The sequence below is a fragment of the Triplophysa dalaica genome, chromosome 6 (assembly GCF_015846415.1).
Source record: "Triplophysa dalaica isolate WHDGS20190420 chromosome 6, ASM1584641v1, whole genome shotgun sequence".
Classification (NCBI taxonomy): Eukaryota; Metazoa; Chordata; class Actinopteri; order Cypriniformes; family Nemacheilidae; genus Triplophysa; species Triplophysa dalaica.
The window spans coordinates 7751939-7775572 of NC_079547.1; the positions used below are offsets into that span (position 1 = coordinate 7751939).

At 36.4% G+C, this 23634-nt stretch overlaps 1 protein-coding gene across 1 annotated transcript; it reads right to left on the minus strand.

Annotated features, from left to right (window-relative positions):
• Positions 1–3: 3 nt before the first annotated feature.
• On the minus strand, positions 4–23354 carry gga1 (golgi-associated, gamma adaptin ear containing, ARF binding protein 1). The gene is made up of 17 exons (XM_056751548.1): positions 22916–23354; positions 20953–21037; positions 13726–13801; positions 12267–12365; positions 9141–9264; positions 7471–7571; positions 7016–7096; positions 6755–6892; positions 4186–4267; positions 3976–4086; positions 3083–3220; positions 2370–2440; positions 2100–2254; positions 1780–1982; positions 1449–1618; positions 1254–1364; positions 4–1173 (listed from the first exon to the last, which is right to left on the minus strand). The coding sequence occupies exons 1-17, from the start codon at positions 22962–22964 to the stop codon at positions 1063–1065; spliced, it is 1905 nt and encodes a 634-aa protein (XP_056607526.1). The 5' UTR covers positions 22965–23354; the 3' UTR covers positions 4–1062.
• Between the last annotated feature and the right edge of the window lie 280 nt (positions 23355–23634).

Genomic DNA, 23634 nt, shown 5'->3' on the forward strand with positions numbered 1-23634 from the left:
AGATTGAAAATGTAAACCCCAGAGAAAAAGAATAACTTTATTTAATTTAAATACATATTTGCACTACTTTCACTTCTCCATATGTTTAGTCTGTTTTTGGATAATGTACAGCTGCAACACTGATATCAATTACACGTTGTCAAGTGAAAAACACTTGTAGGGATACTTTTTGGAATGCAAAAAAGGTTTTTATAGACCTTAAGCTGTACAGGGCAACACAAGTGTCCGATACCCCAAATTGTTCAATTTTCATTATCTCAGTATTGGGGCATATGGTGAACATTACCAAATGCCATTTTACTAATTGTCTAACATCATTTAGGGGTAGCAAGGGTAAAAGAGATCATTTCTAGAACAGTTTCTAGATTGAAAAAAAGGAAGATCTGAAATTAAGTGTGGATCCCGAGACATTTAAAAAGCTCTCATCCAAAACAAACCAAACAAAGTGTGAAATGACAGAAAACACAAAATATCTGTACTCGCAAGCATGAAAAACAAATAATTTCTGATTAGGCACATATGGTACATTTCAACAAGACTTCCGTGTATACGTTCAAGAGCAGGACAGTGCACAGGCTGAGAATTGTGAGTTTAACAACTCAAAATACACGATAAAATGGGCTGTTTAAGTGTAATATTTGTCATTTCAATTTGGGTTTATTGCCAAGAAATTGATTTTCTTAGTTTAGTATATTACTAACATAACCACATGCAGACTGACAATACAATAAATCAAAAAGAACATAGTGGGCAAAAGAAAAGTGCAAGTGAAAAAAGTATTAATCAACATCTGAAAATGAGAAAAAAATAAAATGATTGCAGAAAATGTATAGGCATGAAACCCTCATTAAATCTGGCTAAAACCTTCACTTCATTATATATTCTTAAAGAAATAACATAAATGATAAGAAAACCCTTCTCTCTAAAGGCAAACACACAATGCTTCCACAAAAAGGCTTCACAGATCAGAAAACAAATGCACAGATGAATCAGTGTCGAGTCTGGTTGTTAACTGCCACTGGGTAGCAGACAGGTCACTAGAAGGAAAGCAGTTTTTTTCCACTAAAGGTTCATCCAAGACTCTTGTGGAGGGAATTGCTCTACGTCACCACTCTCGTCGTGTGATTCTTCTCCTAAGTCAAATGTCAGTTTGTATCGCAACCGCACCTTCTCCTAAAACCAAAATATCAATATGAACATTGATAATTTCGCAGAAACTGCCAGTTAGTCCTGAACTTTAATGTTTTGTTTACCTTGTGAGGGTTGGCTAACAGAAGAACTTGTGTAATGGCAGCAGGGGGCAGTAAAGGATTGAAGGCAGGTAAATCTAATCCTGATGGTGGCTGGAGCTTCACTCTCATTGTCTGCAACCACACATGCAATAAAGCCTCAATGAAAGATGAAACCGAGATTTACCATGAACGCACAAATATATAAGCTGGCGTTACCTTAGGAACAGCAGCCTGGAATCGTATGTTTGTGATGGGCACGGGGGCAGAGGACAACATAGAGATGATCACCACCAAAACATCCGACTGAGGCGATGAAGAGCTTCTTGCAAAATGGAACAAAACCCGTAGGCTGTGTTTATCAAAGATTGTCAAAGGCAACATGCTACCTGTGAGGTGACAGAAAGAAAACAAAGGATTAAAACATGATTTGAAGTAAGAAAAACTAGCTCCTTATATTTAAACAAATACAACACAAAATGTGTGTAGAGACTACAAGTTTGATCCATGAAAGGTATCAGCACAACTGAAGGACGTTAGTTATTCTTACTGGGTTTAATAGTTTCCAGGGGAACGGTCATATTTGCTAGTAAGTCATCCTGAGGGGTATAGGCTGTAGTGACGCCTGCTGTGGGCTGTAAATTCAGAAGAGCTCCCGGCTCAGAGGAGCAGGTCAGCTCTGGGCTAGGAGTGGTTGCAGACTTGATCTGAAGGTCTCGAAGTGTGGGTTTGGTATGAGGCTGAAATTTGTCCCTGATGAAAAATGAACAAGTTTACACATTATTTATATTTCAGACATGTAAATTGTGGTTTATTGTGTGTCACAGCCTTAAGACATAGTTTGGATAGCTCAACTAGTTATACATTTACCATTTCACCTGAAGACTCTCTGGGGGTAAAGACTGCTGCAGCAGGGTCTTACCCAACAGGTCTAAATCATCTAAGGCGTTATTGGATGTCTTAGCGGCATATGCCACTGCCGTTGCTGGGACCGGTGGAACAGGTGTGTTCATAGACTCTGACGACTAAAAATATTTAACATGCTACTGTTGGTAGAGACAACTGCGCAAATCTTAAACAGACAGACATGCTCTTCATCAAATGATCAGAAGACAAAAATCTGGCCCATAAAATTCCTACCTGAAATGTATTCCATGTCATACTGTCTCCAGATTGAGAAGGCGCCAAATTAGAATTAACCTCAGTCAAACCTTATAGAGAAAGAAAAGAACATGAGCATGGACTCACGTTTTCTTACCATCATATTAAGGGCTCAGCAAACGTATACTTTAAGAGATCAACTGCAAATTATAATTTGCACTATCTAAGATTCCTAAAATCATATAGCGGGCAAGACTCTGACCAAATTTAAATTTCAGACCAACATATAAATCATATCAATAACTTTTGTTTCTTAGCAGTAGTGCAAAAAACGCTGGCTTTGTTTTCTGCAATTTTATTTCACACCAATAATGGTTTTAAGCCAGTCTTTGTTTTAAGTTTGTCAGTATGAAATATCAGAATTTTCAAGAACTTTTACAGTACTGCAGCTTTGCAGTTATGTTTCTTCAAGGGTCTTGAAGACACTGCCACAGTTCTTCTAAATTTAGTCTGTCCTTTTTTCTTGATTCAAATAATAATTGACAGACATGATGATGGTGAGACCAGATCTCCGTATGGAACACTGGATTATTACAAATAATGGCAAAAGAAATGTAAAGTTATACATCAAAAGATATATATTAGTGGCATAAAACCATATCTTGGGGTGAAAATACTATTCTGCTAAAGAGTTTTGCATAGAACTGTCACAGAAATCGGTCTTAGTTTCAGTTATTAATTTAAGCTCTCACCCAGGGACATGAGCTCATCATCCAGCAGACTGGCACCCATCTCCTGTAAATGTAACATCTGAGAGGGAAATTCAGTAAAAGACTGAGCTGAAGGGGAAGTGTCCAATCCAGTTAGGTCCAAAAGAGCGTTACTGCTGCCTTTCAACACAAAGATTATGCAAGCACAAGTTACAAACCAGTTGGCCTAAATAATAATCATTAAAGGGTTCATATGGCGCGAACACTTGTTTTTCTGTGTCTTTGGTGTGTTATAAGTTGCCCATCCATGTATAGGACACGTAAAATTGCAAAAATTAAAGTGTAAGAACAAAAGATGCGTTCTATCTAAAAGCGAATGCTCACCCAGCCCTGCCTGAAACGCCTCGTGTAACCACACCCCAACAAATCTAAGTCAATTCGTGGTATGACTTGACAAAGACCACCCAAATGTATACGCAAGTAAGGTGGCTGTACCAGTCAGTACTATTGCTTTGGAACCTGATGTTCCAAATATGGTTATTTCCTTCACACGCTTGCAGTATTCGATCAATCACTGCGCACTGGTTAACTGGCCAATCATAGCACACCACGCTTTGCAGAGCGACGAGCATTGTTAAAAAAAATTGTGTTTCAGAGAGGAGGGGCAAAGAGGAGATACAAACATGCATAATAGATGGAAAAACTGCCTTTCTGAACCTTAAATCGTGCATAAACATTCGATTACATCCAAACAAAACGATAATGTTCCTTTTTTGCCATGTCATTTGACCCATTTAATTAGCTACAATTCACAAGAACATGAACACGGCAACTGCACTCGGATCAGCACCGACTAAATAATAAAAAAAAACTATTTAAGCAAATTGGCTACAGGTCTGAAAAATATAGAAAAGTTTAAATGGAGAATGCTGTACCTGATAATCTGGTTGTGCTGCTGGTTTCTCCATTCACCTCCTCCCCCTTTACCAGCTGCCTGTACAGGTTAATCACCTGCGTTAGACTGTCATTTGCCTGCAAGATCTCCGCTATAAACACATCCAACACAGTATCAGCACATTAGCCTGTTCATGTTAAAAAGCTAAGGCTGTATCTGTAAAATTACTTGACTTACTTAATTGACTTACCAAGAGCTTCATCGTTGTCCTCAGTATCACTGGCCAGTCTGAACAGAGTGGGTCTCATCTTCTCACAGCGCTGGTACATATCCTACAACATAACAAATGGTTAAAACATACAAAAAACATCAAATACAATTTTTTCAGTTTTCTACATTAACTATTTATAGGTGTGTGTTTGCGTAAACGCATAATTTTTGTTTCATTCTGTGAACTACTAACAATAATTCTACCAAATTTCTAATAAAAGATGTTTCTATTTGCATTTATTTTGCATTACATTTAAACTGGAGAAACAGGTCAAAATAACAGAAAAGATGCTCTGATATTTCAGACCTCATATACTGCTAAGAAAACAAGTTCATATTTTGAAATACAAGAGTAATATTTGTATATTGTGAAAAGTAAAAAAAAATGCATGACAACCTCACACATAAAATCAGAGTTTTCATGTGTCTTGTCATACTGTCAGTCCACCACATTGCTGTTGAATGACTTGTAACTCCTGAGGTTTGATTTTATTGAAATTGAATAGACACTGAATTGGAATCAGACTATGTGAGCAGAGCAGAGCAGGAGTATTTTGTTTGGAGTGAGGAGCTGATTTTTTGTAAGTTGGAACGTTGTGATATTCACTCGCTCCAAGTGCGCTTCACTACCGCTCCATCATAAGCACAATTCATGTCAAAAGACCATAATATAAATGATTTTTAACAATATTCATACGTTAAATATATTTAGTTAGCTTGATACAATATGGATGCCTCAAATAAGAAACAATGTGGAGCAGGGGCGGAGAACCAAAGCATTATTGAATGCTCTGAGCACAGAGTGAAAATTGCTGCAGCTCCATTCCAATCACACACTCTGACTGGAATGTACCAATTACATCTAGAAATGCTAACTAAATGAACATTTGTATTGGTCTCTTTTTTTTTCACCGGCTACATATTGGGATCAAAATCTAATTTACTGACAATGACTGTCATAGATTCATGGTGCATCATTTTTGCCATTTCTTTGTATTATTTTTTATTTCAAAATGCAAAACTTCTGTTAAGTGTTAGTCTAACCACAGCACGAACATTCTTTTTTATTCATATGTACAGTATATCACAGAAGTAAGTACACCCCACACATTTTTGTAAATATTTTATCTTTTCATGTGACGACACTGAGGAACTTCTCTTTGCTACAATATAAAGCAGTGAGTAAACTTCATGTCCCCTCAAAATAAAAACACACAGCCATCAAAGGGAAAGTTCAGCCCAAAACTCCAATTTGCCATTTATTTACTCACCCTCAGCCCATCCGAGATGTAGGTGACATTTTTTCTTGAGTAGAACCATAAAGAAGATTGTTTGGTAAATCCGCAGCCCTCTCTGCTTCACATATTGGGAGTCAATGTGGTCCACCTGTCTAAGATTTCCCGAAAGCACATAATTCCAAAAAGCGGCTCCTGGCGACATGTTGATGTTTCGTGAGGCGAATCGTTAGATATTTTCATGAAAATTTACTTCATTTTTAATAATATTATAAAAGAGCAATCTGCACTTGAATCGCTGTCGCGGTCCTTAAATGTCATAAGCTGATAGATTTGCACATCGCCCCATTAAGGTGAACACATCTATTCCTAAAGATGCTGATTAGCTTGTTCAGATGTTTTATATCAGAGTTGGGGCTAAACTCCGCAGGAAAAGGGATCTCGCGGGCCAGAGTTGAGAACCACTGCTTACATAAAGATGGCCTAAGCTATAAGAAGATTGCCAAGACCCTGAAATTGAACTGCAGCACAGTGCCAAAGACCATATAGTGGTTTAACCAAATAAGTTGAGTGCACATGCTTAGCATCATATGAAGAGGTTGTCTTTGTGAAATAGATGTATGAGTGTCTTGCCTACAGTCAAGCATGGTGGTGGGAGTGTCATGGTCTGGGGCTTCATTGGTGCTGCCGGCACTGGGGAGCTACAGTTCATTGAGGCAGCCATGAATGCCAACATGTACTGTGACTTACTGAAACAGAGCAGGATCCCCTCCCTTCGGAGACTGGGCCGCAGGGCAGTATTCTAACATGATAACAACCCCAAACACACCTCCAAGACGACCACTGCCTTGCTAAAGAAGCTAAGGGGAAAGGTGAAGATCTAAACCCTATGGAGCATCTGTGGGGCATACTCAAACAGAAGGTGGATGAGCGCAAGGTCTCTAACAACCACCAGCTCTGTGATGTCGTCATGGAGGATTGGAAGAGGACTCCAGTGGCAACCAGTGAACCTCTGGTGAACTCCATACCCAAGTGGCTTAAGGCAGTGCTGGAAAATAATGGTGGCCACACAAAATATTGACACTTAGGTGTGTACTTTCTTTTGTTGCCAGGGGTTAAGACATTAATGTCTATGTGTTGAGTTATTTTGAGGGGACAGCATATTTACATTGTTATACAAGCTCTCTACTACTTCACATTGTTTAAAAGTGTCATTTCTTCAGTGTTGTCACATGAAAATGTATAATAAAATATTTACTAAAATGTAAGGGGTGTAATCACTTCTGTGATACTGTATGTGTATGATTTACAGACCTTTATGAGCTCTTCATTGCTGTGTGAGCCTGTCTCTTTGCTGTAATCTCCCAGTAACTGTGTGAGAAGCATTACACTTTCCTTAACCTCCTTTATAGCATTCACCCTCTTCGAAACCTTCTCCATTCGCTTCTGATCCTAAAATCACACATTCAAAGCACAAATATTATCAGAGTCTGTTTAGAGAAGAAACAAAATATCACCCAAATGATAAGAAACAACTTTGAGCTAATCCGAAAGTTGAGACACTTTTCTACTCACCTCCTGAACCATCTCCTTGATCAGTTTGTTTGCTGCTCGTAGGTCTTCGGGGTGGGTGCTATTCAGGAGACGAGACAATGTCTATAGAATCAGACAATAAAGTAAGACAGAAAAAGTAGAAGAGAAAAGAGCTTTAGATATTAAGAATATTGCAAATATATCAGGGCTTATCCTGAAATGAAACTTAAACTAATCTGAAAATTCCCGCTATATATATATATATATATATATATATATATATATATATATATATATATATACACACTAGATGTAAATTATTTCTTGTTCTTTTTTGGTCACATAGTCTAGAGTTTGTAAGTTGTAAGGGCTTTGTATATTGTGCTTAACTCTGGTTCAGACATATAACATTAACTTGCTTTAAATCCCAGTAAACACACAGTTAATATGAATGTAAGATAAATACATTATCAATTGCACAACTATATCTTGCCTACCTTTGATTTCTCTTCATCCTCGAAGATGGCATTCGTGGGTCTGGCCAAAGGAGGAACAAGAGATTTGTCATCGGGAAAATCAGGGTCCTGTTTTACAATACCTAGAAAAACATGAGAATTTCACAAAATCTATTAGTTACAGAACCACAGTGATAGAATAATGAAAAAGTGGCCTTTACAATTTTGCACAGTAAATCATATGCTTTTTTTATCTGACACACAGAATTATGCAGCAATCAAATACATTGTTTCTGCCATGTGGGTCATAGGAGCTTCTCTGCTGATTACTATTATTAGATAACTGAAGACCTTATCCTATTGTTTAATGGATCAAATAAGCTAATAAGTGAATATATTTCGTAAAACATTTTCAAAAAACGTTTCCCTAACATACTTCATTAGCCGAGACTATTGCCTACAAATTCGTCATTCCGGCAAATTTTGATCCAATAGGATACAGTCTCCTCTGTGCGGGAGCTTTCGACACCATCATTTGCCGGAACTTCAAGCCTTCTGGTTTACCCACAGCCGAGGCATAATGGAAGCTAGACATTAATGTTAATAGCGCTCTCAATATGGAAACAGCTCTCATAAACAGCGTGCACTGTGCTGTGTTTTACCTTTTCTGTTTTTCCTGTTTGCCCCTGTAAAGCTGCTTTGGAACAATGCACATTGTGAAAAGCACTATATAAATTAACTTGCAAGAGAACAACAAAAAATGAGGAAGGATAATGCTCGTGACGACTGTTCGTAGCACTAGCCTCGTGGTGAGAAAACCACCAACTGCAGTGCGAAACTTAAAGTCTCTGCGAATAGTTTTTTTTCTTTCGTATTTTGACACATTTCTAAGTGAATGAAATTTAGAAGGAGAAAAATAGTAGGCGTGACTTGCATTTTTCGCTGCGATTAGATTGGATGTATAAAAACAGCTGTTTCATTTTGAAATGAAACTGCTAGCAGACAGACAATTGAAGGGGGAGCAGTTAACAGATGCTCCGCCCAAGCTGTCTAACATTCGTCATTTAGGATGGGGAGCCACTACAGGGTTGAAGGGCATTTTCAGATTTTAATTGAAGATTATGGGGGCAACAGGGATTTTAAGAAGACAATGACCCACATTGATAAGCTATCAACAAATAAAAGTTATATTTCTTGAAAAAAAGGCACTGTAATTTTTTATTTCACTGGGACTTTAACTGTTGCAGGGGAGAGATATATTTTGAAAACACAGCTATCAACATGAGGTGCAACTGGTTCCACAGCACCGTTATGAGTAAAAAAAAATCTACAGTCACAGTTCATTTTAGTCGCGGAGAGAAATGTGCACATTATGTTTCTTTTCGGCAGAGTCTACTACTACTGTCTCCACGATGTGTTGTTACAAACCGCGTATGTATTTTATGTAAAGTATATGTAGTTAGATTGGTGTCGAGTTAAATGTTTAGTTTATAGCAGTATTTTAACAGTCACAAAGCCAACACAGACCCAATGAAATAACTTTCTTAAATCTGTTTTGTAAAACCTTTATCATAAAAGCACAAATGTCAGTACAGAGCCTCATATCCCATGCCTGTAGTAAAGTATGCAACAAATTTATGGTATGGTATCATGCGTATGCTGGGAGATGTAGGAGCAGTTAGGAGTAATCAGGACTTTATATATGATGTTACCTTGTTTTTTAAGCATATGATACGCATCTGATATCTTCGTTTCTTCTGGTAAAATCACAGTCCAGTTGTACATCATTTCTAAAACTTTTTTCTTTACTGGTTCCGGGGCTCGAGAACCAAGATACTGCAAAGATATAGAGTACAGAATGCTTTATGTTTTTTTGTTAAAGTGTGAAATAAAATAAAATTAATAGCTGAACAAAAAACAAAATAATCATTTATTTACCGGTTTTAAAAAATAATACATACAATGCCAATGAAAATGCTGAAGCTGTCATACACCAAAATAGCATGATAAAACTGGCCCACATGACTATTACAAATCTTCTGGAACCATACGATAGCTTTGTGTAAGGAACAGATGGAAATGTTAAGACATTTCAACCAGAGTAAGTGTTCATGAATTGTTCAGAGTACTTTTGTGAACAGAATTTCTTTGTTAACTTAATTATAAGATATAATTATAAGATGCAGATATACTATAATGCAGCACAGGTCAGAATACAGCTTGAACACAATAATTAAAAATAGTGAAACACACTATAAGCTTCTTCTTAAAGATCATTTGGGTGTTTGTACGGAGAGGTTGTTTTTTGGGGGACGGTACTGTTCCCTTAACCTGATTCACAAAAGTAACCTTATAATATTAATTTATCATTTAAGCTGTCGGTTCAGATTTTGAAGGAAATGTCACATACATATAGATTAGTATGTAAAGTAATCAGCAATTTTAAGTTTCAGATTTAGTCTATTTAATATAAACTAATACGTACAGATCAGTCTCGTAGTCGTGTTGTTCTGAAAGAATCCAATCTCTATGCAGTGTAAGTTATTGTATGCTTTCATACTGGTGTCTTTTGTCTGTTCCTTAACATCAGTTAATGATACATGATACTAACGCATCAAAAATTAAATGGACAGTTCAAATAACAGTAATATGAAAATACTTTAGATTTGAGATTAGCATCCAACACTGTTAATCACCTTTTTCTGCTTTTCAGACTAGAATCCTGTCTCTGGTTGATTTCAGACACAGCTTCAGCATCTTTTATGATGTAGAAGCGGGAAGGCTCAGATTTTAGAGATCATTTGATCTGAAGCTAGTATGATGTCATCAAAATTATGACTACAAATTTTAGATGGTTATTTCTTCTGAATGAAAATTTTGTTAATGTTTTAAATAGTGGTGGGCCGTTAACGGCGTTATCGCGCGATAAAAAAAATGTCGCCGTTAATCTATTCTCAAAGTTGGGTTGGGAGCTGGCTCTATACTACGCAAGCTATGATGACTTTCACCTTGATATTTTAGCGCGGATGTATACCAGCTTAACTGCACTGTACGGGGCGAGAATGAGATTTTTCAACTCGCGTGATTCGCGTCATTCGCGGAAGCAGAAGCCTAACCATCTCATAACCAGGGTGTACTTCTTTATTAGTCAACTTTTCCTTGACGTTTAAGGATGTCTTATTTGGATTTTATAATTGTGACAAAAATCTAAAAGACAAATATTGTCTTATAAATCTATTTATTTTTCTAGCCAAGTTTTTTGTACACAAGTGTAAATTTTTGACTGTCAAACCTCTTTTTATGATTTTTTGCAAAGACCTTAATTGTTATTTGGGTACTATCTCTTCTTCCAACAATGCCAAAGCATTAAAGTCTGTTACAATGTGCACAAAGTATAATATTTCAGCTTTTTTATAATGAAAACCAAAAGGGTCTCAAGGCTTTTCTCTCTCTCTTGAATTTATTTTAAGTTTTTGTTACCCCTGGCTAAATTTCATTTGTATTTATTTTTATTTGTCTATTTATTTATTTTTTGATTCTGATTTTTACTTGCTTTGATTTTACTTCCATTTACTGGCTTTCTGTCTTCCGAATTATTATTGTTTATTTCTGCTATTAATTGTGACTAAGTTTGTGATGTTATATTTGGTCATTAAAAAAAAAAAAAAAAATCTCATAACCAGGGCTAAGGGCTCATCATCTCATAACCAGGGCTTCATTCGCGCGATTCGCGCAGCAAGTAGGTCTATTGGCTCTTTGCATTAACACATAAATCACTCGCGCTTGACGCGCCATTCGCGTTTGGTCTGAACACAACATAACGTTACTGTGAAATTACCGCATCAAACGTGACGTGCTAACATGGATGCAGCTATGAAGCCGCCGGGTTTGCTTCAGGGAATATTAATTTTTAAGAAGCTTCCCAATAGAAACATCGACAAGACTAATGTTGTTTGCACCTTGTGCAATGCGGAATTGGTTTAAAAAAACACTTTCTCTCAACAGGTAGTGGTCTAGCTTTAGTTGAAACCAGTTACTTTGTATTGAGATCTAATGTATTATGGCTCCTGTATGACATATCGCTTGTTGCTCCCTCACTCTTTGTAAGTCGCTTTGGATAAAAGCGTCTGCTAAATGACTAAATGTAAATGTACTGTAGGAGCTCTTCCAGTCTCAAGTACCACCTAAACGCAAATCATCCCTTAGCTAATGCGGAAGTAAACACAAGTTCATTTTATTGAACATAATTTAATTTTCATCACCAATTATCATAGTAGAACAGCTTTCTCAAGCAGTTTGTGATGCATTTTGGAAACCCTGAGATGAGCCCCTGGTCTAATGCGCCACCTGGCTTGAGAAACCCGTTCTCAAAGACTTACTTTTAGTCATTATTTGGGTAGCACACATATTCTGAATGCCTTCGGCAGAATTCAAATGAGCCATTTTAATCTAGATTAATCTAGATTAATCTTGGAATTAATCTAGATTAATCTAGATTAAAAAAATTAATCTATGCCCACCACTAGTTTTAAAGCACATCAATTTGTGGCACAAGATTTTGCCAATTTTTGGAATCTAGATTAAAAAAATTAATCTATGCCCACCACTAGTTTTAAAGCACATCAATTTGTGGCACAAGATCTTGCCAATTTTTGGAATTGTCCTAAATGCAGATAAGTGAATAATGTCAATTTTGGTCTGATCCTAACACAAAGCAATCATTTGGTTTCCCTTTCTATATCTTTATTCAGTCAATCCTACAAAATAAAGACCAAAACCAGATTAAATTTCACAGATTTTTTTAAGCACTGCACAGAGAACTACAGACAAGACAGTACCTTAGGAGAGACAACTTTGATGAGCTCATTCAGGAAACGGAACTTCCCCATTTCATTGTGAAACTTTTTCCCACAGTTCTTCACACAGGTTTCTAAAACCTTAATAGAAAAACAATCAAGTCAATCCATATTTACTGAACAGGAAGAATAATTTAGTTCAGCTTTATAATTCATAAAAAACATACAGAATCTGTATTTGTAACTTCCTTTTATTTTTTGTTTTATCTGTATTTGTAAGAATCTTTAAATTGCTCTGGATAAAAGTGTGATGGTGAAGTGTGTCAGCTGTTGACAACAGCCTTAAAAGGAACCTAGGGTATAGAGATGATCGGCTTAATATATTAACAATGGTATTGACTATAAATGTGAAATTAAGAAACAGTGTAACTGTCACAGTATCATAAACTTTGAAAAAAGATTTTGTTCTCGGAGGCCACCATTTCTTGCGTCAAAATCCGTGACGTCAAATGGATGCAACCTTAACCCATTCTCTTAACGCTACAGCAAAGCACAGAAGGTTTCCATATATAAAAGTAAAATAGGAGACGTCAAATATAAGATCAGATATATAATTACACAAGGACAGTAGGAGACCTATGAATCGTGATTCAGTTCTCTAGCGATTCTAATCTATTTACATATAAAAAAAAACGATTTTCTAGTTAATATAACAATTGTTGATGTTGTCGGAACAAAAAAGTGGAACTTTTTTGCGAGAGCAGTGCGGCACCCGGACAGTGGAGAGACCGAACTTCAGCTCAGCCACAGGGATGGTTAGGGTAAAAGAAATACACCCCGTCCCATTTTTAGCGACGGCAGGTCTTTGGAAATACTTCGGATTTATCAACTCTGTGGTAAGAGGGAGCTTGACAAGACGTATGCAATATGCAAGCTTTGTAAAGCGAAGGTAAAGTATTTTGAGAACACTGAACGTAAAGACTCACATCGAACTCCATCATTACAGCAAAATGGAATAAAATCGAAACATATCACATCGAATTTTGAGGAAGAATCGTTAAAAATCGAAAAAAACGTGAATCGATTTTTAATCGAATCCTGACCCCAAGAATCGATAAGAATCGAATCGTGAGGTACCAAAAGATTCCCGCCCCTAGCGGACTCCTTAGGTTAAAATAATTATTACGTTCATCTCTCTATACTCTGAGTTCCCTTTAAAAAAAATTATACCACACCAACCTTGTGATTCACTATCCTCGATTTTTGCTAATATCTGATATTTTCCAATTTTAGCTGATAAATAATTAAATCGGGGCAGAAATGTTTAATTAATGGAGCCTTCCTTATTTTGACTTAACACCTGTAGAGCAGCCATAAAATGTGAATTCTTACTTTACTAAGAAACAATGCAAAGACTGGTTAAAATTAAAAACATATGCTATCGAAACAGACAACATTGATCCAGACAGACTCTGAGAAGAAGCTTGGATGTGGATTTTACCATAAGTGCTTGCATTGCCTCCCACTCCTGAGGAGACTGAATCTTGTGAGCCAAAAGCCTGGTGGCCAACTGTGGACTAAAGACACAACAGATGTAACAGATTTAACACATGAAAAAGAAAAAATACAATACTAAAGGATGTCTTAAAGGTTTTGCATAAATCACGGGCATTACACTACGCAGTCGTGGGGCGGGACCCACAGTTTGGGAACTGCTCTAGATGTCTATGTATCGCATGTCATGGCCACTCCGTTTACACTTATTCTTAAATAATACCCCAGGTGGTCCGCAGCAAGCTGTATCTTCTGCTCTTTTTTTCTTGTCACTTTTTTTAGTGTATCGTGAGGCCCTTGCCCTAGCTTTAATTGACAATTTAGCTTGCCAGCTTATTCCTGCTTGGTATGACAGTGAAAGGCATTCCTAATTATCATGGTTTGGAAAGCATGCATACTAATTTCGTTACTCAAAATCGTTAGCCACAATGCATTTGGTCAGTGAAGGAAAGTGGTTAGAATAGTAAAAAATAGTATTTTTTAATTCTAAAATACTAGGCAGGAATAGAACAAGAAATTTTCTTACAATCCCTTACGCTACATCTATGATAGAAATTTGATTATATAGCAATATAGTTAGTATTACTTAAGGCAAAGGATTATAGGATAAAAGTGATTTTTGTACTCTAATGAATTAATAGCAGTAGTAAAAAAATGACAGCTTTCTTTGCCAAAGACGGAAGAAAGGATGCAATGAGAATAATGTTGATGAACCTGCTCATCAGCTACCATCAAAGATTGCAAAACTAAGCAAAAAAGCCCTTTAAAATGAAAATGAAACACTTATTTTAATTTGGACAATTTTTTGTTTATTCATTGTACATTTGTTTGAAAATGAACACAATAGTAGCTGTGTTGTATTGAATTAATGTTAAACAGGGCACATTTTTATTATTATTGTCATTTTCTTTAAGCATCAAATTTTTAGACCTGGTACAATATAGGGCTAAAGTTAGTCTCTGTCGCTCTTTTTCAAGCGATTCACTGTTCTCACTTTTTGCATTTCTCTCGTTCCAATAGGCGAATCCATCAACCTTACAGCCTGGGTTTTGTCGGTTGTAGTTTGTCGCCTTGGCATGGTTTGTACCCTGCTTTAAAAATGTCTTTGTTGATGTAAGGGTTATTCATCCGTTTTATGTTTCACGCTATTTATAATTTACCAGGGGTTAAAGGAAAAGTTCACCTTAAGACAAAATTGTGTTACTTTTACTCACCCATGATGTCTAAGAGGAAGCCTGGAAATCTCTCGGATGTCACCTAAAATATTTATTTTTGTGTTCCAAAGACGCCAGGAGGTATTAAAAACATCTTGAACATCATGCGAGTAAAAAATAACACTATTTAGATTTTGAGGTGAACTTTTCTTTTAAGAGATAACCTTGGGCAGGCACGCAGATGGCACTGGGGACGGGTGGGACATGACCCCTCAGATTCTTATCTCTCCCTACAAAGGTGACAAAAATCGGTTAATCTGAGGAATAATCTGGGTTTCCGCAATGTCCATTAGCCTCTTAATTATTTTGCCGTCACTGCTCCAGAATCGGGTCGGGGCTGACGCTCAATATTAATCTACTGGTCACCACTACTTTGTGACCATGTTCTCAATACACGCTGTTCTGTTGTCAATAAAAACACAAGATGGTGCTGCCACCGATTTTTACGCTCTCTGTGCTCTCTGTAGCTGTGTCCCAGAAACATGACTGCTGTGTCCTTCTTCTGTCGCCACGCAACAGGAGTAGCAGGGGACGCAATTAGGAAGTCCTCTGTGAGGCTAGCCTGTCTCATTTCATTTCGGTCTTAACCATCCCTGTGGCTCTGATGACAAAGTCCTCGTTTTCAAGACTGCGACCTTACAAGGTTGCAGCCCCCAAATTAGGACACAGTTTGTGTGTGGCTCCTGCTACGACTCCTGATCCCGCGACTAGTTATTAGCTGCCTCAATTGTGCCTGTAGTAGTGGTAACCATAGTGATCACATGCCATCGTCTATGAGTGAGCTGGTAATTTTGATGAGTTGGTGAACTGACAAATAATGGACTGCATAACTGCCGCACAAGGCAATGAAGAGACAAAAAACAATCACTTTAAGTATCCTATGCCTGTTGAATTTTCCTAGATGTGGTAGATCAGTTTTGTCACTTATTTGTATAGCTAGTCCTGCACTTAGCAAACACAGCAAAACGTGGAGAGCATTACCATTAGGTGAGTGGACAGAGGCAAATAGCAAATTACCAGTTAATTTTAGTGCAAACCATTAGCCCAAATGACGCAAAATAACTACTTGAGCACTAGTTTAAGCCCAAATTATGCAAAATATAACTTAAATGAAATCAGTCCCCCCAGTAATATTGTCTTAAACAGAATTCGCTTTTCAACTACTACAGAGAACAGCTGGAATCAGTCTTACAGCCCTGTACTTCCCAGGTAAAATATATCATTATTTTGAGTTTGTGAAAAACCTCTGCAGAAAGGAATACGGCAAAAAAGGGGCAAGGCCTTCCTTAGAGAAGAGGAAAAGCCGCTGGAGTAGTGTTTGGTTATCAGAGATTGTAAACATTTGACTGAGCTACACTTTCATCACAGTCCTACAGATAACCAACGGTCAAATTACATCTTCCATTACTTTAACATCGGCTGAGAAAGCTGTCATGTGTAATACACTAATATTGTGTGTATGTTCGCGCAAACCTCTAAAACACTTCTATGAAATGTCCTTTGAAGTCCTGCTTGCAAATGTCAGGGGTCATTTGGCATGAATACGTGTTTTTCTGTGTCTTTGGTGTGTTATAAGTTGCCCATGCACTTCCGTCATTAACAGAAAAGAAAATCAATTGAAAACGAAAACAGAAAATGCCTCACTTTCCAATTTATTAAACGCCATAACTGGGAATGGCCACAAAAACGCCACAGACTTTGTCGGTGTGTCGTATCTGGGGGCATGGCCTTGCACGGTGTCAGCATGGGGAAAATCATACAATCTATGGGAAAAACAAACAATTCCTTGACTGGAAATCCATAGCGTTAACCCTGTCTGGCCTACGCAAAACCACTTTTCCCGTTCAACAGAGCATTATACATAGAAAAACGGAGCCGTTCGGAGACCCTATGATTAAAATGTCGTAACATTAACATTAAGTGAAAACATTGCACAGTTTCAAATGTAGCACGCAACGTTCTCCAAAACAAGTCCGTTATAACTTAAGGACACTTTATAAAGAAGCCTTATAAACTTTTATAAAGCGTATATCGTGGATCAAGGCAGCGATAAGCTAAAAACACAAAATTTTCTGTTATTATGTTAATGTCGTATCAGCGTTAAAGAAAAAACAGCAAAGTAATTTGGTCATACATGGTTGTTGTTTCGGATCATTAAGCCACGAAGCTGATTCCTTAATAGTAGTCTATGGAGATGAAAAGTATCTATCTATAAGAGTAATTTTAATCAAATAAAAGTTAAGTGCTGCAATAAAGAGCCATAAGCCCTATGAAAGAGCGTAAAATAATAATCAGTCACACAAACTATCCCAAACTCAGGTTACAATTGACCAAATCACTGAATGAATAAGGGTTTTTCACATTTAGTGGGGAACGGGAGAACACCGGTCTGTTGACTTCAGATATGTTTTTTTTTTGTAACTTATTAGAGATTCAAAATACCACATAACAACTTTTCGACACCGCACAAAGCAAAACCCAATCCTAATCATTACAGGGGGCAAGATCAAGCACCTAACAAGGTCTACACGCGTTAAATACAACAAAGTTTGTGGGCGTTCCCAGTTATGCCGACCAAGTCTGTAACATTTTTGTAGGCGTTCCCAGTTATGGCGTTTAGTAAATAGGAAAGTGAGGCATGTTTCTGTTTTGGTTTTCAACAGATTTTCTTTTCTGTAAATGACATAAGAACCGCAAAATTGAATTGTTTTCCACCGTTTGATTCTGGATTAAAACAAGGGTCCTTTTTTGTTTTTTAAATTACCTTTCTAAAACAAAAATTAATGACCAGAAGGTACAAGGAACATAATTTCATTATACATAAGTACGCGCACAAAATGTGCCAAAATTATGCGCTGTCCCTGTCAACTGAAAAAGAAAATGCAACTGGAGATTTGACTAGAATTTGACCGGTCATTTTCACTAAAATCTCGAGGCAAGACCAAGGCCAATATGAATATTGCAAAAAGAAAAGGTTGGTCTTGTATTGATGACTTGAGCTTGGTGCAATACCGAAAAGTTGCTGCGTAGTGTTCTGCATCTCTGTTAAGTTAACAGACATCTGAACAGACGATCAAACTAAATCTAATAGTGTCCCCACCGCTGGCCTGCGATTACACTGTACATTACCAAAGCGATCTCTTTCAGTACAATGGAATCCATCATAATTTTTGATTTGAGGTTTATTAGAAGTGTTGAACTACATGAGAATACTGCACAGAAGAATCTACTTGTGATATCATTGTCATATGTGAGCGATATGAGAGTAAAAGGCTCGGTATGGTTTTAAATAAGCAGACGGTTATATGGTTAGTTTTGAATAAACCTCCAACCGAACATTACGATGGATTCCATTGTGCTGAGAAAGATCACTTTGTTTATGTTTATTTAAAAGCAGTCACATTGTAATGATGAAAGCGTGCTCGGGTGTGGATGGTAATGTACAGTGTGACAGAAGGCCAGCAGGGGAGTGGGGACGCTGTTAGATGCTGTTAAATTCAAACAACTTATAAGAGATGCAGAACACCACACAGCAACTTTTCAGTTTGCGCAAAGCCAATTCAGTCATTTTTGTAATCATTACAAAAAGCTAAGACGAAGTGCCTAGCAAGGTCTACACATGTTCATTGGAATAGGTGGTTTTCTCCACTGCATAAACAGACATGACGTTTTTGTGGGCCTGATTAATAGGACTGGTCCTAATGCCTTTTTTGGACCGTCGAAACATCAATAGTAATAAACACACAAATATTCCAAAGCCTCGGAGGGGGTTGAATTTATTTTTCTCTCTATTACAGGCAGGAATCCTGTCTGTCTGTATTTGGATTATGTTAAATTCAGTACTCTGAATTTAAAGTGTTCACACACACCTGAGGTCTTCTGCATTTCTGTCTTCTCTTCCAAATTAACTAAATCATGCCATTCATCGTTCACTCATGGACGATTCATATTCAAACGCGAATGAGAACCGCTTGGCGGGGAATGCTAGGGAGGGTATTTCAGAAAGCATTGTTAATTTACCGTCAACTAAGCCTTGAACTATGGGCTGATTAACCCAAACCTTGCTTACCTTGTTGGTTTCAGAACACATTTGATCAAGTTTAAATCAACCTCACAAATGATACCCAGAGTTAACGCGCGCTCACAGAAACAACATAAAGACAAGTCACCATGAAAACGGCCAAGAAGCTTAAAGTTTTTGACCAAGTTATTTGTTTCTCAAAAGACTTATATCTCCATCAGTGTATAAAGTATAAAAATTTATTTAAGTTTATATGTTTATAAAACTATAAACGCAATAAATAAATCATTTAATTAAATATATAAATATTTTGAATATATGCACAATTTTTTTACTATACCATGGCTCTTTGTTACATAAACTGTAGATTTGTCGAGATGTTTGAAACTGTTTTTTTAACGTGTCTACCATAGTATTTTACCAAAATTTAGTTGTCTATATGTATTTGATCACATTGCTAATTTTGAAGGCAGTATTAAAACTCTTTTTTGTTCTTCCTCTGTATGTTCCTTAAGAATTTTTACCTTTATTTGGTTAACTGAAAACTGACTTTGCATTGTATGAGCTTTATTTGCAACAGTTGCTGATGTATTCATATTAATAGAGACATTTTTCTAATTGTAGAAAATGCTACGATTGTCATAATTTTTCAAAAAAACGTATTTAACACTTCAGTAAACACTAGCCATGATAATTATTTTGTATTAGAGTATGAAGGTCTGCTGTGATAGAGGTGATTTTCATTTTCTGGTTTTACTTTAAACAGCTAAAAGGCAATGGCATTTCAAAATGTTGAAAGAGGGGGAACGGCCGATCCTGAAAAGCTAATTGAAATTTGGAGGAAGGCCTTTCAATACTAAACTTTAGGAGGAGGCTGAGGATCAGAAATATTTTTTTAAGGAATACAGTAAGTATGAAAATCCTTAAGTCTAAGTTTTTAATGTATTTTTTATGTAAATTAATTTAAAATTATAATAAGAATTTTCAAGTTTAACTGCTGCGATGGGTTGGCACTCCATCCAGGGTGTATCCTGCCTTGATGCCCGATGACTCCTGAGATAGGCACAGGCTCCCCGTGACCCGAGGTAGTTCGGATAAGCGGTAGAAAATGGAATGGAATGGAAAGTTTAACTGTTGAAAATGTATTATTTATATATTTTGAGATGTTCTGATAAACCTAATTCAAACTATATACAGTATTCATTATAAATACATTTCCTTAAAATGAACTATCCCCAGGAACACAACCTGCTCCGGAGCAGGTTATCTTCAAAGAGTAAATTTAGGGTTAAATTTGGGTTATCAGCTGACTAACCCTTAAATTTACCCGGTTATGTCACATAACCAGCTTTCTGGAATAACACCCGGTGTTAGAAAAAATTAATTTAATTCAAATCTTAAAATTAAAAATCGAATGCCAACACACCGACCGAATATTCGAATAATCGAATATTCTGGTCCATCCCTACTGATTAGCATGGGATTTGCATGAAAATTAAATAAAAGAGAAAATAAAACGAAAATGAAAACTTTAAATTATTATCGAGTTTGTGTCAGTATTGTTGCGCAAGCATGAATAAAAATATTTTAAGAATGTTTCAAATTTGCCTTTTCATATTCATATTGGCAGTCTTGCCTCAAAATTTTAGTGAAAATGAAATGTCAAATCACCAATTGCATTTTCACAGTGCATTGTAAGTATACAATTATTTGTTTTATTTTTATTTTGGCACATATAATCCAATCAATTATGTATAGTGAAATTGTTAATCTGGTTACCATTTTAATTTTTATCATTTAACATTTTTTTTTTTGGAAGGATTTACCTTCCATAGAAGAAAGTTAAGCATAGTAAGTTATTAAAATTATTACACAATTATAAAAATAGTTTTAGTTAAACTATGCCTTTAAGGTTTTCAAACTATAAAAGTAGACACACCCATCAGGTTCATTGCTGAGCTGGTCACAGAACAGTTGAATACTCTCCCAGTCATTCTCCCGGTTTAAAGGGTTGGTGGCTTTGTCTACAGGTGATACAAAACAGACAAAAGCAAAATTAAAAAGTGAGTAAAAAATACTTTTTTGGTCTAATCATATTTGTCATTCAAGATCATAAACAAACCGTTTCACTTCAAATAAGGCAAGCCAACAATCCCTTGTGTACTTTTGGCCGGAAAATGTAATGTATGATCTAAATATTGATCTAAAAGGCTGCTGGATAACAAACATTGAAGTAAATAATGGGTTATATGCATGTGTGACTTCCGCATTTCACAGGAAGAACCCTAGGCAGTTTCTGGTTGGGGTGACTTAAAGCAGAGAGAAATGGAAAATGAGAAAATAGGTATATTTAGCAGAAGCACTAAATTGTGGCACACAGCAGTGGTATATAGAAGTGCTGTTCTACCGTATTGGAAATTATACTTTCATTAGTTAAATGACCCAGTCTTCGGCGAATACTATGCATTGAGCCCATTGCCTGCTCCTCTGATAATGATTGTTGTGAAATAAAGATTTTTCAGGAAAAGGCACTCAGCTAGGTAGGCACATATCTTTATTATATTATAAGCCAACTTTATTTTATCTGTTATTAACATTTGAGGCTAACTCAGCATTTAATGTCAGAGCCATCAGCATTCAAGTTTTAACAGTTGAATAAGTCTGAGAACATTACAAAGTCATAGACATAGTATCACATTCAGTTAGTACACTGACCTGTTCACAATGCTTAATTCTGTCAATTGAGCCAAATGGGTGACCAAGTCAAAGTAATACAGAAATATCTTGAGTATATATAAATGAAAAAGAGCACTTCCAAAGATCTGACAACTAACCTTTTTTTACTAGGACCAGGAGCAAAGCCCATTACCGAATTTATGAGCAAAGCAGAAAATTTAGAGGTGCACCTAAAATCCATATGCAAAACTTTTTCCTACATTTATACTATTTCACATGCTTTCACAATTATAAACAATTAAATTCTTAACAACTATTACATGTTTCAAGTTTATTTAACAGTAGAATTAAAAAACGAAACGAAAATAAAACACTGGACAGTCACTGTATGAATATACACTTAAAATGTAGTTTATTTTTCAAGTTTTTAATGAAAATATCAGATTCAAAATGTAAAAAACTGCACATTTTATGATGTTAACGTGTTTAAACATGATCTAAATTGACACGTTTATGCTTTGTCATGCAAACCAACAATCTGCATTGTAAAACGTTCAAACAAAAGCATCAATGCAGATGCGAACAACTGTCTGCACATGAAGGTAAGACAATCATAATGAGAGCGTATTTACGTGAAATGGTAATGAAGTGACAAAAATCGAATACTTCTAATGATCAAAAAGAGGGTAAAATAGTTTAAACTCGTTATTTTGGTAGAAACCTTAACTTGTATTTTAACTAGACTAGAAAAAGTATAAGATATGCATAATCCTTTCTTGACTCTCATGCTCAGTCCCAGGATGGAAATAGGAAAGAAATGACGCATTTGCTACCAATAAAAGGTCTAATTCAGCATCTTATTTGATCATGTGACTGTTCCTCACAGAAACTCCTCCCTTCTGAAGAAAGAGAAATACTGTATAAAGCTATTTTACCTATAACAAATTAACAATAAGTCTTTGCATCTTTAGTGTTTAACACCCACTAGAGGAGATATGTGCACACAATATTTGCCGAACACATTAAAAGCAAACTCATGTAAAAACTGCTTTAAATAAGCGTTAGCATGCTACAAACAGTAACGTTACCAACAGTCCATAACAGTCTTCACAATGTAAACAACCTGCGCAAAAACCATCTGTCACGACCTACGTATCTCTGTCCTGTGTTTTGTTAACGTTACGTTGACAGAGATAAGACCAGTAATAAAAATATATTTGACTTACTTATGCGGAACTGTAAGCTGTGCTCTTCAGGCGGAGCCGCCATCTTCATACCAAATCGCAAATTTAAATCTCGCGAGGAAACAAGTGGTCAGGTAGCTGCAGCCAGCAGCCAAAGGAAGAGGAACCTTAGCAAAGCTGCTAGATGGAAAGCTTCCAGGTTAGCAAACTGCAGGACGCAGGGAAGGAGACCAGGGACCGTATCTTTTGAATGGATGTCAATGCAGGACAGGCTTCACAATGGTGAATAAACGGCTTTTTGCGAGGAAATAGCGTATCATGATGACTGTTACTTAATCTTCAACATGTTTACACTGAATGATACTATTATTAGAAATTGTATGTAGATGTTAGGTTGCGACAGCTACGACTCATTTACGGCATTACCGTAAAGAAAAGTTAAGTTGTGATGTAAAATATTATGTGGCATTGTATTTTGAAAAATTAAAAATATCGACTTTTTCTTTACCGTTCAGGAATTGTAATGCCTGCTATGTAAGCCTTCCATGCTGATAATATGCAGTTTAACGAAGAAAATGAAAATTGATTTAGTATATAGGTTTTTATTACATTTTTACAACATTTACATTAAAATATGGTATTATATTGTGTACTGTTCAATGAAAAAGCCTTTTTGGCTGAAAGTTGGCATCGAGGTTTTAACCAGTTAATTAGACTTGTGTACAACTGTATTATTGTTATTATTACTACCACTTTTTCCT

Bases quoted from the DNA above. Each gene is read 5' to 3' on its own strand.
- gga1 (XM_056751548.1), bottom strand. From the start codon at position 22,964: ATGAAGATGGCGGCTCCGCCTGAAGAGCACAGCTTACAGTTCCGCATA. The intron at 4,268-6,754 runs GTCTGTAAATCA...GTTATGTTGTAG, and splicing joins GCAATGAAGAGCTCATAAAG to GATATGTACCAGCGCTGTGA. The intron at 1,983-2,099 runs GTAAATGTATAA...ATTTTTCATCAG, and splicing joins GAGAGTCTTCAGGTGAAATG to GGACAAATTTCAGCCTCATA.